The sequence below is a fragment of the Phascolarctos cinereus genome, unplaced genomic scaffold, assembly GCF_003287225.1.
Source record: "Phascolarctos cinereus isolate Bilbo 61053 unplaced genomic scaffold, phaCin_HiC Scaffold_5;HRSCAF=322, whole genome shotgun sequence".
Classification (NCBI taxonomy): domain Eukaryota; kingdom Metazoa; phylum Chordata; class Mammalia; order Diprotodontia; family Phascolarctidae; genus Phascolarctos; species Phascolarctos cinereus.
The window spans coordinates 88,693,582-88,710,462 of NW_027555958.1; the positions used below are offsets into that span (position 1 = coordinate 88,693,582).

The 16,881-nt window shown below is 34.9% G+C and overlaps 1 protein-coding gene across 4 annotated transcripts in view; it reads right to left on the reverse strand.

The window, feature by feature from the left end:
* The window catches only part of PACRG (parkin coregulated), a 627,029-nt gene that overhangs the window by 265,377 nt on the left and 344,771 nt on the right, over positions 1-16,881 (reverse strand). For all 4 annotated transcript variants that reach the window (XM_078156751.1, XM_078156752.1, XM_020986761.2 and 1 more), the window contains one exon: positions 9,907-10,056. In XM_078156751.1, the coding sequence (XP_078012877.1) occupies positions 9,907-10,056 (150 nt within the window). The remainder of the gene's footprint in view (positions 1-9,906; positions 10,057-16,881) is intronic.

Consider the following 16,881-nt stretch of genomic DNA (forward strand, 5'->3'; position numbering starts at 1 on the left):
CCCATATCCTTCAAGACTTACATCTTCCATGAGACAAGTTCAACTACCTCAGCTGGAATCATTTCAAAAAAACCTGCTTTTTCTTACCTTCTGACCTGAATGTGTAGTGTTTACACATATATTTTTATATAACATAATTATGTATATGCATATATTTCTGTAACATGTTTACATTTATGGTATGTGAGAAAACAAAGGCATATATCCTTTTTTAAAAAAAAATCCACATATTTTGCTTTCATGTGATACTATACCAGATAATATGATATAGAATACCAGAAAAGTACAACTTTAAAATAAAAACTTCAAATCTAATGAAAAGAAAAATTGAAGCTTGCTATAAAAATGTGGGATTTTTTCAATTATAGAACATTTTGGTAGTTTACATAACTATATTAAGATTATATGGAGTATTTCAATAACATGTATTTGTAGTTTGAATGTATTAAAGTGTACTATTGTATACTGCTCTCTAAAATGGTGTTAGAGGGACAGAGGCTTTAAAATAAAAATGTGACAAAATAATAAAAAAGTCTTGAAGAGAAAGAAAATATGTTATGATTACATAGTGCTTCACAGTTTTCAGGATGTTTTCAAATATATTACCTAATTTTATTCATAAAATAATTTTAGTAGGTTGGGAGAGTAGGTATGAAACCCACCAATTTTAAATGATATGCCTAGAGTCAAAATGATAGTAAAATCTGTGGCCCAGCCAGGGCCTTCTTCCTAGATACAGTACTCTTTCCACTATATCATATTGTACCCTAAGGTAAAAAGTAGGACACGGTTAAGGAAATCAGCATGACTGCATAGGAAGATCTCTGATGAACTCAGAATTTCATAAGATCATATACAAAAGGATGGCATAAAGATATTATGGATGATGATGATGATGGTTAATTTACTGAACACTCTAAGGATTGCAAAGATCTTCACGAATATTGTCCTACTTGATCCTCTCAAAGAAGCAACATGGTGGAATATATAGACCATGTCCCTCCAAGCCAGGAAGATCTGGGTTCAAGTCCTACATCTGACATATACTGACTGTGTGACATTGGGTAAGTCACTAAACCTTTGAGTGCTCTAGGCACCTCCAAGAATATAAATTACAGAGAAGGTGTTGATGTTTATTGGTAGAGAGATTTTCTCACCTGGGAAATTTCCTATACCAATTAAATACAGGCCTAGTCTCTATTGCTATCTCTGGATCTTCACCACAAACCCTTGAAGTAAGTATTGCATGCATCATTGTTCCCATTTTACATATTAGGAAACTGTACAAAGGATACTGTACTTACCCTTTATCTTATCAAGCGTTAGAAGAAATATTTTAACCCAGATCTTACCAGATACTGAATCTAGTGCTCTTACCACTTTTAAAATAACTAGAAGAAATGTTCTGATTTTTTTAAGGGTGAAAGAGTATGTGCTATGAAACATAGACTAGTAAACTTCACATTGAGCCCTGGAAAAATACTAAAACTCATTTTAAAATAGATGGCTTATAAGTACTTTAGAAAGAAATACTTTAGGAACTGTATATTTACTATAAACAAATGAAATGACTGTCAGTATATTTTGATTTTAACAAGATAGTCTACAGTCTTGAAACATGGCCTGTATATTAGTAGTCAGGTGAATTTCTGGTTGAGTGAAAAGCAATTTGATGTCAGTCCAAGGGAGATTTCTACTGGCATGCCTAAAGTTCCACACTTGGTTTTGTCCTGTTCAACATCTCAACTAAAACCATAAATGAATCTATTAAGAACGTGCTTATGAAACACATTTAGGGAGGTTAGGCTTATTTAGCACTTACCATTATTTGGAAAGGGCCATTACCTTCAAGGATAATGCTAATACTGGTTTAGCTGAATCTCATATTTAGGGAAAGTTTGAATACGTGGTTAGCCTCAAACTTTTACCTGCAGGATCACCAGTGTGACAAATTGTCTCATATTATTTATTATTCATACACAGTTCTTGTTCTTTCAGTTTCTAACACTTCTGCCTAACTGTGTATCTTCACCAGCTCCCTGAACTCTGCTGATCCTCAGGTACCAAGATATTCTTTTAATGTTCCATAAGTCACTTCTTGGCTTTTCATAAGTACTATTTAGCCTCTTCTATACCTGTTGATTTCTCCATGGTTCTGCATAAGTGACCTGGCTGCCATGTCTGCTTCTCCCCCTAGCAAGGACCTTCTAGATAATGGCTTTCTTTGCTCCATACTCCTGGGACAGGGCTGGCAGGAATATTATATATAAGAGTTACTGGACAAGGATAGCTATAACTGTATCTCTCTCTGCTCCACACAACTTAATTACTTTGTGGCTATAGCTGCTCCCTGCTCTCTTTTCCTCCTTCTTTCATGCTTACTTTATCAAATGTTCATCTCACTTATGTTAATCTCATTATATTCTTAGTGTTTCAAAAATTAGGAGGTCTAGGTAACTAAGGATTTTTTTTCTATTAAATATTTTCATATTAGTGATGTTGTAAGAATTAGAACCAATAGGAGGAACCACCAGAAAGAGGAAACAAAACACAACAGAAGAAAAAAAAATAGCGAATAGTATATGCTTCAATCTCCACAGTTCTTTCTTTGGCTGTGGATAGCATTTTCCATCATGAGGCCTTTGCAGATGTCTTAGATCCTTGTATTGCTGAGAAGGGTTAAGTCTATCAATATTAATCATCAAACAACGTGGCTTTACTGTGTACAACGTTCTCCTGATTCTGCTCACTTCAATCAATATCAGACCATACAAGTCTTTTCAGGTTTTTCTGAAGTCTGCCTGTTCATCATTTCTTATAGCACAACAATATTCCATTACATTCATGTACAACTTGTTCAGTCATTCCCCAATTGATGGGCATCCTCTCAATTTCCAATTCTTTGCCTCCACAAAAAGAGTTTCTATAAATATTTTTGTACATGTGGGTCCTTTTCCCATTTGTATGATCTCTTTGGGATACAGTCCTAGAAGTGATATTGTTGGGTCAAAGGGTATGCACATTTTTATAGCCCTTGGGGCATAGCCCCAAATTGCTCTCCAAAATGTTGGATCAGTTCACAACTCCACCAACAATGCATTAGTATTCCAATTTTTCCACATCTTCTCCAACATTTATCATTTTCCTGTTTTGTCATGTTGGCCAATCTGATAGGTGTGATGAGGAACCTCAGAGTTGTTTTGATTTGTATTTCTCTAATCAATAATGATTTACAGCATTTTTTCATATGACTATAGATGGCTTTAATTTCTTCATCTGAGAACTGCCTGTTCACATCTTTTGACCATTTATCAATTGGGGAATGACTTGTATTTTTTTTTTAGGCAATTGTGGTTAAGTGACTTGCCCAGGGTCACACAGCTAGTGAGTGTGAAGTGTTTGGTTTGAGGCTAGATTTGAACTCAGGTCTTCCTGACTTCAGGGCCGGTGCTCTATCCACTGTGCCACCTAGCTGCCCCAATGACTTGTATTCTTATAAATTTGGCTTCTCAATATGTTTTAGAAATAAGGCCCTTATCAGAGAGACTGGTTGTAAAAAATTCTTTTCCAATTTTCTACTTTCCTTCTAATCTTAATTGCATTGGCTTTGTTTGCACAAAAACTTTTCAATTTAACATAATCAAAGTTATCCATTTTGCATTCCATAATGCTCTCTATCTCCTGTTTGGTCATGAATTCTCCTGTTCTTCATAAATCTGATAGATAAACTGTTCCTTGCTCTTCCAGTTTGCTTACAGTATCAGCCTTTATATCTAAATCATGAACCCATTTTGACTTTATTTTGGTATATGAGTGACTAAGGATTTTGTTCTAAACATTGAGTATCTAAGGTAAAAAGTGTATAGTGCCTTCCAGAGAAGTGGGATATTAAGGGGAGGTGGGGGAATTCTGTATGCACTCATGTCACATGTGGTCACCATATTGGATCTTTTACCCTTAACTGTTTTTCTTTGTTATGTTGGAGAGTTCAATTCAATAAGAGGATAATATCTTTTAGGTAGTAGTATATCTAGAAATGACAAGGTATCAACAAAATTTTTTTTTTTAATGAACTGTGGTCATTCATCAGAAGCATATTAACTGAGCTGATAAGATAGAAAGCCTGGGCTCTGATTCTTAAAATCTAGCCACTGGTCAGATTCTTATAATCTAGCCAATAGCTTACTAATGTTCAGACTCCTTAAGAGTCTGCCCAATATGACAGATGTTCTAATAAATCCTGTCTTTCGTTGAAAAAAAAATGGGGGCAGCTAGATGGCACAGTGGATAGAGTACCAGCCCTGGATTCAGGAGGAACTGAGTTCAAATCCAGCCTGAGACATATAACACTTAGTAGCTGTGTGACCCTGGGCAAGTCACTTAACTTAACTCAAGAAGAGAGAACCAAAATGACATAAGGAAAGGAAGCATGGGATGTGATCCTACCTGAACAAAAGGATAGGAAGTATATTCAGAGCAATTAGGAGAAGGGAGAAACATGATTCCATTATAAAATGTAAGAGCACTGATATAATGATTAAGGAGTCTAATATCTCATAAACATACATAAAGTAATCAGGTTATCTGACAATTTGCAGATAAAACAATGTTGAAGTAAAGAAAAGGGTAGAGAACAGCTAATATTTTGGAAAACAGAAAAAAAAGACTTGAAAAGGTATCAAAAGATCAGAAAGGCAGCCTAAAATTTATAAGATTAAATTTAATACAAAACAATTGAATTTAGCACCTAATATTTCTAAAAGGATTCTATTATCTGTACAGCAATATAGCCAACTGTCCTATGATTCCATTCAACATCCTTTCATTTTTTTTTCAAAATTTATTTTGATTTATCAACAATCACTTCCATAAGCTTTTGAGTTTAAAATTTTTATCTCCCTCCCTCCTTGCCTCCTTCCCCAAGTTGTTGTGCAATCTGACATAGGCTATACATATACATTCCTATTAAACATATTTTCACATTAGTGATGTTGTAAGGAAGAATTAGAGTCAATAGGAGGAATCACAAGAAAGAGAAAACAAAACAGAAGGAAAAAAATAGCAAATAGTATGCTTTGATCTGCATTCAAACTCCATAGTTCTTTCTTTGGATATGGATAGCATTTTCCATCATGAGACTTTTGGAGATGTCTTAGATCCTTGCATTGCTGAGAAGGGCTAAGTCTATCAAAGTTAGTCATTGTATAACATGGCTGTTACTGTGTACAACATTCTCCTGGTTCTGCTCACTTCACTTAGCATCAGTCATACAACAGTCCATACATACATCAGTCCAGGTTTTTTGAAATCTGCCTGTTCATCATTTCTTATAGCACAATAGTATTCTATTACATTCATATACCACAACTTGCCCTGTCATTCCCCAATTGATGAGCATTTCCTCAATTTCTAATTCTTTGCCACCACAAAAAGAGCTGCTATAAATATTTTTGTACATGTGGGTCCTTTTCCCATTTGTATGATCTCTTTGGGATATAGCCCTAGAAGTGCTATCGGTGGGTCAAAGCATCCCTGTCATTCTTAAAGACTTGGCCACCACTCTCTTACATGTGTTGTCTCCAAGAACATTAAGTTCCTTGAGAGTAGGGAATGTCTCTCTCTTTTTTTTTAATGTTTATATCCCTAACACACAACACAATGTTTGGTACATAGTATGAGCTTAACAAATTGCTTTTTCATTCACATGCACAAAGCACTATGCTGAAAGTTTAAAAAAATAGTCAACTGTACAAGTACAGGATAGAAAAGACTTGGTTTAACAGTAGTTCACATAAGAAAGACCAAGGAATTTTAGCTGACTTCAAGTTCAATACGGTTTAACTGCATGATAGGGTTCCCCTTAAACTAAAGCAATCTGACATTACAATAGTAGAATACAATATCCAGATCAAGGTAAGTGGTAGTTCTACTATACTCTGCCCTAGTTAAGACACATTTGGATTGCTATGTTCAGTTTTAGTAGCCCTGTTGTAAAAGGAACATTGACAACCTAGAGCAAATAGTCATTAGAGGATGGTGACCATCATGACAAAAAGTTTAGAAATTATGTCATGTGAAGAACAATTGAAGAAATTGGGAATGATTAGCCTGGAAAAAAAGATTTAAAGAAGGCACAATTACCATTTTCAAATATTAGCAGGCTATTATATAGGAGAGAGATAATATTTATTTTATATAGTGTCAGAGAACAGACTTTAGAAGGAAAAACTTTCTAAGAGTAAGAGCTGATCCAAAAAGGAATGGATTATCGATGAGTTAGTAGGTTTCCTGTCCTCTAAAATAGAAGCTGGCTGATCACTTGTCAAGAATATTATAGAAAGATAATTCCATGTTGGACACAATGATCTTTAAGGTCTCTTTCTAAGGTTATGACCTTATGAACCTTTTGAAAATATGTACCCTTAACCCATATATTGTTATCATCTAACAATTTATATAACAAATATATTGGTTAGTAAAGATTGAAACCATTTTATAGAATGCCTTGTATAACATACTATATAGTACACTAGATACCAAATCAAAACCACATCATCCTGAAAAGAGAATTTGTGAAAAATGTTGTTAAAGCTAAATTATTTTAGCAGTAAAAGTGCTATTGTAATTAGAAATCTTCTGATAAGCTTCTAGTCCTGCAATTGGATCTACTAGTAAAAATGGCCCTTTTGAAGAATAGTTTTGTGTTTTTATTGCTGGAATGCTCCAGTTTTTTAATATGACCCTTTGGAAATATAGTAAATGGTATCCTGGCATTTTGCTGACAGGTTTCTAAGATTAGTAGGAATGGAAGCTGAAACTAATATTTTTTCTAAATGTCAGAAACATATTGAGCACAGAAAAAGTTCTAATGTAGAATTCCTAATGCCCTCATTTAGAAAAGCTCCAAACAGGATTTTTCTATGTTTTATACTATTTCAAGATGATATTTTAATGAGGTTTACAATTTCTTAAAAATTATTTTAATAAGAATATGTTAAGTGGTCCCAGAGTACACCATTTTTGCTCTAATTCATTTTTAGCCATCACTATTTCTGTGTAGGGACAGACAAATGTCCTAATTTCTTGTCACCATTCTAGTAGGACATAGGAAAATGGCCACAAATTCTTTCTCTATAGCAATCCATTGCTGAGGTCAAGATCTGCACACATGAAACCATATACTCCCTCAGCCTGCCACCACTCACAGCAACATCTTTCTAAGAGGTTCACTCCACTTATTTACATCACCTGATCTAGATTCTGGTTGTAGTTATCTACTAGCCCCCAAGGCCACTGCCCCTTCTTTTTTAAAGTTTTTAGTCGTTTGCTAAGTATTCCTTCTTCCCCAAGTTCTGCTTTTATGTTCTGCTCATAGGTCAATATATATACTTACGTCGCCTCAAATGCCCTGGCCTTCTAGTTCATCAACCTTATCAACTCCCACACTCAACCTGTACCTTTCCTCTACCTTAGCCCCACACATAAATGGTATTGTGTTTCATCTCACCATCAACCCTATTTGTTCCACTTCTATGATTAAGAAATCTATCCCACCATGACCTCCTATCTTTCCATCTTCTTCCATGCCTCATGTCTCCTAGTCCTATTTTGCATCCTCAACATGATCTCTAGTCCCTTCAAATCCCACCCAAGCTATCAACATTGCTCTCCTTCCTTCCACCTCACTGCTTTCCCAATCTCAATCCTGTTAAGTTAACCACTTCATCTCAGCACTGTTCTCTGTGCTTGAATAACCAGTCCTGTTGCTCTAGCACCATAATACGCAGGTTTACTACACATTACACTCTATCACTTATCCTATGTTATAGCCAAATTGGCTTTTTTGCTATTCTGCATGCATGACTCCTTTCTTTATATGCCTTTGCGTAGGCTTTTCCCCATTCCTGAAATGTACTCCCTTCACTCCTCCAGCTCAAAGAATTGTTACCCCTTTCCAAGGATCTGCTCAAGTGCCAACAGAGTTTGACTTTCTTGATCCCCCAAGCTACTATTTGCCTTGCCCTGCATACCCTGCTCCTTTCTAATTTATGTTATAAAGAAACTATTTACCTATATGTACTTATTTTGTTTTCTCTGGTAGCTTCTTAAGGAAAGGATTTTTTTCTCCTTTCTATTATCTTTACATTCCCAGTGCCTGGGAATAGTAGTCATTTAATAAATGGCATTGAATTGGTTTGATTTCAAATCTGCAAAGCATTTTACATAATTATCTCACCTGAGCCTCAAAACCATTTTCTGAAGTAGATACCTCAGGCACTACCATTCCAACTTTACAAAAGAAGAAACTGAGACTCAAAGAATTTAAGTGAGTTGCCTATGATCACACAGCTATGAAAATGAATGAATCAGACTTAGCTTTGTGACCAAGTCTAGCATTATCAGTTTCCTCTTAACCATTTTCTAGATATTGAGTTGAACAAATCTTAGTTTTATATATTAGAAGCTTTAAGTTATCATTTCTGAGAGTGCATTTTCCTTTATAGACCTCAATTTAGAAACAAAGCCCATGTTGAATTGGTATGACTAGTTACACAGTTTTAGCATTGATACAGAGAAAATTTTTGTTTTACTAATTTAGAAATAACAATGGCTTTTTTCAAAAAGAAAAATGACTATTATTGAAATGATTGGTTTTTAAGCATAAGAAATCAAATTAATACCTACACTTGAACATCTACCACAACTCACATCTACTAATTACATCACAGATCCTACAATGTCTGGCATAAGCTCCTTATATTTAAGACCTTACGATATAAAATATATATGGCAACCATACTATCAAGCAGTTGGTTTTATCTTTTCAGATAACTACATGATTTCTTCTAAAATATTCTGTTGCCAAGTAAATACAGTTCAAATGAGAGTTTATAAGATAATGTATCAAAATTTTCATAGATGATAGGCCCTTCATCCCCCAGAATTCTCAGTTTGAATCTTCCTTGACTCCAGGGAGAGATTAGGTTTCAAGATTTCCATGTGGTAGTCCACTAATTCTAACATGTCTAATTCTAATTATTAATCCATTCCAATTCTAACATGGCTAATTCTAACCCTAATTCTAACATGACTATCAGAAATTAACTTCAAATATTGACAAAATTAGTATCAAACCGCAAAGTTAAAAGCATAGGAGATAATTGGGTATATACCACAGCAAGAGGCTTACAAAGGAGATCCTTTATCATAACAACTCTATTAATATTTCCAAACAAGTATAAGAAGAGCCTCGGAATGTCAAGGCAGCCTATACTTTGTATGAGAAACAAACAAACAAAAAAACCCACTTGATTCTTTTTACTTGGTCAAAATTTGACTTAGAAAATAATGTTTCAAAGCAAATGGAGAAATGTTAGTATCTTCCTTTTAAAAAATGTGTCACTGAATGCTTCTATGTATCTATTTTTATAATAATGATAGAATATAAAAATAACAACTCATAATAAATCACCTTCTACACATTAAGAACACTACTTTCATTTAAAAAATATGATCATAAACCAGAGGATAGGAAAATTTCTGCATAGAAAATCTAAGATAAAAACATAACTAAAAAAGTAGACAAACATTGCAACTTATTAATGCATTCAAAAGACTATTAAAAAACTTTACAATTTAATTATTGGGAGATTACAGAACTGCTTCAGTGCTTCTGTACTGTGTTAAATAAGCTGTACGTGTGAGGAGTAATAAATGAAATTGTTAATTTTACTGCATCCTTAGGGAGTAGCAGGAGATGGGGTGGGGGTTACATTATTTAGAACTCCAAACGGATTTGGGTTTATATGCAGCAATAAATTCTAACTGTGTTGTTAATTAACCCTACCCCCAAGCTACTCTTTGCTTTAGGGTTTAAATGACACAGTGACTACTAGAATAACTCACCATTCATATTCTTAAAGATGTTTAGAATGGGGAGAATTTGTCGGTAGTAGGGCACCAAAGCCTCACCCACCATGTCAGCTGAAACAACCAGATGCTGAAGGACTTTGAGTGTGACACAGATGACCTGCCGGTTACGAAGATTCAATGCATCTGTATTGTAGAAAAAGAAACAAGAGAATTAATATCTACGGTGCTGAGGAGGATTGGGAAGAAGTCCTCTAATGGGAAAATTTAATTAAATTGTACTCTGCTGGGGATCATCAGTGGGCTTTATTAGGCTAGCTTTGAAAGATGGATTGTCATCCTGATGTTATAAAACACTGCCTTGTCTATTATTTGTTCCCACAACTAGTGCTAATGAACCCCAAGAATGTAGCTCATTATTCCCTCAGACTAACTAGGTTTTCTAGTTGTAACTTTGCCCATCCATCCCTCCCAAAAAGACCACCAATAAAAATTCCCTCAAAAACTGAGTAAGCACTATTGGGGCTGATGGAGCTTGTGAAAATTGATAGCAAATACAATTTTTAAGCAACAATCACCCTGTTTGGGGGGGTTAAATCTTATTTCTTTCTGTTTTAACAAGCCTTGTAATTTTTAAAACAATGAAACAAATGTTTGAAGAGGAAGGAAGTGACAAGCTTTTAAAGGTTTTACAAGTACTATAAATATTATTTGTGGATATGACCATAATATGCCATTCAGCATCCTAAAGACAGAGAAAATTAAGACTGAAAAATGAGGCAAAGCATATGAAATCTAGGTGTCAAGGATCTCAGAAAGCTTCTGAAAGCAGACAAATTATACTGGTACAGAGGAAGGACAGGCGGGATAGCAACAGGCTACTTTGAGATAATTGCCCAAAACTCTAGGGAGGCCTAAAAAGAATGAGAAAGCCATTGAAGGTAGAAGTTTTCACTTTACTGATAATCACCATTCTGAGTCCTCACTTAGTCAGTTTGTAGGAACAGGGATAGGGACCAGACCTTTAATTCTGTTAACACAAGGAACTCCTAGGTGAGCAAACTTCCTCTACTGTTGCAGATCTGCATCTTCTTTGTAACTTAAGAGAGTTATGTAAAGTTTTGAGACTTTAAATGACTTGCACAGCCAGTATATGCCACAGTCCAAACTGCAACCCTGTTATTCAGGGTTAGATTACTAGGGAGAAGTATAATGAGCAAGCAACATTATTTAGGGACAGGATGAGAAATGTGTTGTAAACAGTAGCATTTGCAAGACATAAAAGGTAATAATAATTTTAATACCATTCGCTATTAAAGTGAGAGTAAAAGACTAATGAAAATGCTTTCTTATACAATTCCAAAGGCATAAGTTCTTTTTTTCTTTCTTTGAAAAAAGATTGACCTGGATCACAAAGCATATACTGTTTGTAAGAATGATGATGATGATGATGATGATGATGAAGAAGAAATGAAATAGAGTATGGTCGAAACTTAATAATAATATGATTTCAGGTATTTGGGATGATTAACTAGATGATGTTTAAAACTAGCTGAAATTATTACAGTTCTACTAGGAGGCCTATTTGAAGATTCACAGAAAAAATGGGAAGAAGCCATATTGCAGCGCCACACAATGACTCTACCAGCCCCGTTCAGCATGACAGATATTCTGAGGTGTTCTACAACTTGTCTAGGGATGTACAAGTAGAAAAATATCACCAAATAATGTTAACATGAGTTGTACCTTGGGAGAAAAGATAAAATCACCTAGACTTTGGTGTAATCTCTAAAAATTTTTACCTTTAATTATATGACATTATCGACAAAAAGCTAAGATCCTATGGTCTAAATGGGTGGCTTCAAAACTGTGAGCCACTGAACTTCTAGAAGTTTCTTGATGGTGTCACTCAAAGACTTCACCTCAATACTGTAACACAAATAAGAGCATTAAAATCCTGTTAAAGGTCAATAGCCCCAAATCTAGTGTATTGTGCACATGAGAATAGCTGAGGAGCGGCAACATACTGTAGAGCTATACAAGGTGAGAGGAGTTTGATCTGTGACATACACTGGTTGTGTGAATCACTTAAATTTTCAAAACCCAATATAACTCTCTAAAATTCAGTTACAAAGAAGGTGCAGACCTGCTTCAGTGGAGGGGATTTGCTCAGCTAGGAGTTCCTTGCGCTAATAGAATCAAAGATCTGGTCCCTATCCCTGTTCCTAAAACTAAAGTAAGGACTCAGATTGGTGATTATCAGAGCAAGGTGACCATAAAACTAGGGGACCAACCAAGATATTACTAAAGAGCCCTTTGAACAATGACTTTTTACTACACAGTTTCAGACACATGCCCTGATAACAGCTACAAATCATATAAACCTAATATAGCACAGTTTCAAAGTAGCTGCTGTGTCTCCAACACTGGTGTTATAAAGGGTTTCGCTGAACTTAAATGTCTTGATTAAAGGAGTTAAGTGAGTTCACTAAACCTGTAAATGAGACTCAAGTTAAATATCTGCCTATTTACTTGTGTCTATATGTATTACTGAACTGACCAATATATTATTTGCTAGATGTCCTGCTCCTAGAACAGCTGATTTTCAGTAACAAATTGCATCAATGCACAGTTAACTCAACCAGAATTAATATGGCAGAAATAACTGCAAAAGAATTGAGCATAGGGCAACATGGCAGCCAACTGTTGATGCCCAATAAAAATGCTTAAATGCTTACTCTCAATGAGAACTAGGAAGGTGTTCAAGGTCCCCTTGAATGATTTATTAATGTTTGAACAAAGTTTTCAATATTTTGCAGGAGATTCAATATAAAGGAAGGGAGTATTCACAAAATTCCCTTAGAAATTTATCCAAGAGGAAGTTGTTTTATTCTTATTTTAGCTTTGCTTCTTTTATTTCCCTTCCTCTTTCTGGGGTACTTAGGATGTAGGACAAAGCTGGAAATCTCTCTGTCTTTACTTTCCCAATTAAATAAAAGAACCAAGAAATCAGTGTGTGTGTGTGTGTGTGTGTGTGTGTGTGTGTGTGTGTGTGTGTGCGTGTGTGTGTGTATTTAAGCAAACTTAAATATTTTTCTTTAAAACAGACATGCTAAGATAATCAGACAAGGTTTGATTGTGATAGCTTTAAAGAGAAAGTAAGAGTTATATTTAGTAGTCTGGTGATAGCCTTGAGAACTATTGTCTAACTATTAGTGAAGACTTTGAAGTGCAAAATTCAAAGTTTCGAAAAGATTTTCTGGAAAGAATCAGCTGCTATTATCAACCACCCATTAGAGTCATCCAATCCAGATCACTGTATTCTTTTCCATACTGCTGATTATATATGTCTTTGAGCAATATTACACACAGCCTCTTAAGAAGTTGAAACTGCTAACAGCAAAGTAAAAGTAGTGTAATAGAAGAACTCTTGCTAGTTACCTAAGAAGATTATAGGTGATTATAGATTAGGTCTTCAGACATAAACCACTATTGCTATGATTAGAGACCACGGATGAGAGAAGCTAAGTCACTGGATTCTGTATTTCCTTGGCCCATGCAGCCTCATCTTTAACCTTCCTTCCCAATTCTCCATTCTATACCGTGGGAACATATGCTCCCCTAATACCAGCTTTCTATGTCTTATTCTAGGAACTATAATCAAATGGACACTATCAATGCCTCTAGAAAAGGAATCTCAGTTAACTTGCCTGTTGTTCTCCACTAATTGTGCCTCCCCAGACCACAAGTCCCTTCCTTAGTCACTGCTCCCCTATATGTTTTTTCATCATAAGCTTCTTTTAGTCAGGATCTATCTTGCTATTGTGTTTGTATCTGCAAGGCTTAACACAGCACTTGGCAAGTAGTAAATAAGAAATACTTTTCATTCCTTCATTTTTGTAGGCTTTATTTGCCATAAATCATTAATAATCAGATAAGAAATCTAAAGTATTTCTTCCTTTTAAGAAACATTTGTGGTATTTCCCCTTTCTGAATTCCCATAGTACTCTGTACATCTTAGGGTGTTTTGTCACATCGCACCTTGAAGTTTAGTTATACATGCTAGTGTTATGTTACCCACAAGTTTGTAAACTCCTCAAGGGCAGAGGTGCATTTCATTACTATTTTGTCCCAGATCCATCATTTAAATAATGTGGGCTGCTCAGTTGTTGTTCAGTCCTTTCAGTTGTGTCCAACTTTTCATGTCCCCATCTAGGGTATTCTTGGCAAAGATATTGGAGTAGTTTGCCATTTCCTTCTCCAGCTCATTTTACAGAGGAAGAAAATGAGACAACAGGGTTGAGTGACTTGTTCAGGGTCACACAACTGTTCAGTGTCTGAGGCTGAATTTGAACTCAGATCTTCCTGACTCCAGGCCCTGCATTCTATCCACTGTGCCACCTAGCTACCAGTAGGCAGCTCAGTGGGAACATCTTTTTCTGTCATTGCAAACTGGCACCTTCTCTGCAATTTCTCTAAGCATCTGAGTTGCAGTGAAGAGAAAAAAAAAGATGAAATGAGGAAGACCCTAGTTCAAATTCTGTTTTAGACACTTAACAGTTCTGTGTAACCCATTTAACATTATAATGACCAGAATTCAAGAATAACTCAAAGGACCAAACAAATTTTTGTATCAATTGATGCTCCTAGTTCACTATTAATAATGTTACTGTATAAATTGTTTTTTTGGTTCTGATAATTTCACTCATCAGTTCATGTGAATCTTCTCATTTTTCTCTGAAACTGTACATTTAATAATTTCTTACAGTACACTGATATCATATTACATTGATATACAATAATTTTTTAGCCATTCCCCAAAAGATAGGCTCCCTTAATTTCAAAATTTTTTTTGCTACTATAAAAATATCTATTATAGATATTTTTGTATATATGGGTCCTTTTCCTCTTTCTTTGATCACTTTGGGTTACATATGCCTAGTAATGGTATTGCTGAATTAAAGGGAATAAACAGGTTAGTGACTCTTGGAGACACAGATCCAAATTGTTATCTACCTACATACTAGAAGTGATAAAACATTTTGGTATGACTCCCTCTTCAATTTGGTGATCATACTCAGTTCTATTTGGGAGAGATGATAATGGGTTTAAGGATATAAAGACCACAACAAGCTTAAATTATCTCCCTAAAAGATGCAATATTTTATATAAACTGGTCTTGATATTTTGTTGCTGATGTGTGTTAAATAGAAAACGCTTTTTGATTTGAACATCAAACATTTTAACATTTTCATTATATTTGGTTTCATTTAACGTATTTGTAGCATAGGAATAAAAGCCATGAGTATAGGACCAAAACAAAGGATTTTCAATAAATCAATAAAAGCAGTACAAATGTCACAGCACTTTGGGGTCACTTGTTCTAATAATTATACAATTCATAGTGATTGATTCTTTTGACCCTGGAAATTTTTTTTGGCATATCCTTTTATCTCTTCAGCCAATATGTTGTTTGCTGGCTATTTTAATAGATTTTTAGTAATACAAGGTAAAAGTGCTTTGTCTATAGCACACAAATACATAATACATATCTGGAGGATCACTGGTTTTCTAATATTTTGTTAGCAAGATATGTAACGTCTCTTGTTAAGAAAGATAGGATCAGGGCTGCATCTGAGAAGTAACTGCTTTGCCAATACAATACATTTGAGTCAATAATCATTTATCTCATCTGGTCCAACTGTTTTCTAGTTTCATTAAAAGGAAACACACCCTCGATTTCCAGTCACCTCCTTTGATATAAATATTCTGTTGTTTCTGTTTTGCATTTGATCCAATCTGTATTTTCACTGTGTTCAACTTACTGTGACCACATAAATGATCATTCATTTTCCACGTGCTTCTTATTCTGAGGTTTTCTCCCTCCTCAGACTTCTTTGCTTCTCAAGCCTCTGTAGAAAATTTTTTTTAATTGATATTGAATTGTTTCTTTTGTTCTTGCATAGCTTTTACTTTTTGTTATCACCTTATCCTTTTAATGGGGCAGCTAGTTGCCATATGGATAGAATCTTAGACCTGGAGTCAGAAAGACTCTTCTTCTTGAGTCAAATCTGTCTTTAGACACTTACTAGTTGTGTGATCCTATGCAAGTCACTTAACCCTGTTTGCCTTACTTTCTTCATCTGTAAAATGAGTTGGAGAAGGAAATGGCAAACTACTCCAATATATTTGCCAAGAAAACTCCAAATGGGCTCATGAAAAGTCAGGCACAACTGAAAATGACTGAACAATAACAATAATAAATCCATTTAACGTTTGCTTTCAATTGCTGACTAAGGGAATTTAGAATTTCTAAAATATATATACATATATGTACACACACACACACACACATATAGTTTTGTTTTCTGGACTCTGTTCTGGATGCTGTGTGATACGGAATTCAAGTTTTCTGCTATGTTTGGCTTTCCATTCATGTTTGAGTTAGTTTATTAACTATCTCAAGTTGCTTCTCCCATGTTGGCATTTAATGCCTGTCCTTAGGATTATTTCTTGACAGCTCTACCTTTCCTTCTGTGTTTGTTATGTTGGCAACAACTGATGAATATAGTCTTGCGTGCAGGTCCTTAACTGTTTTTATACTTTCTGTCACATATCATAGGAGAATATGTTCATTCCAGCAAATATCAGCTTTTTTGAGTTATTCTGTTTTTGGTACATTTGGTCTGCTAATTGGATTTGTGCTATAAAACCCCAAAAGAGGTTTCTGAAATTTAACTATGTATAACCCTCATTTAAAATCATTTGAAACTTTGCTTTTGTTTTACATCCATTTTTTTAGTTAGGAGGAATTTCCGGAGTTTGTATTAAGTGAAAATTTTTAATGACCTCAAGTTTACCCTCTTTAGATATAAATAACTCATCAATTTTAGATTCCATTTTATCTAATCACCATTTAGGGATGAAGTTATTTGTCATGATTGCCCCACATTTGTCTCCAACATGTCACCGTAAGTCTTGAAGCCAAGGACACTTTTGGAAACAAGGAGT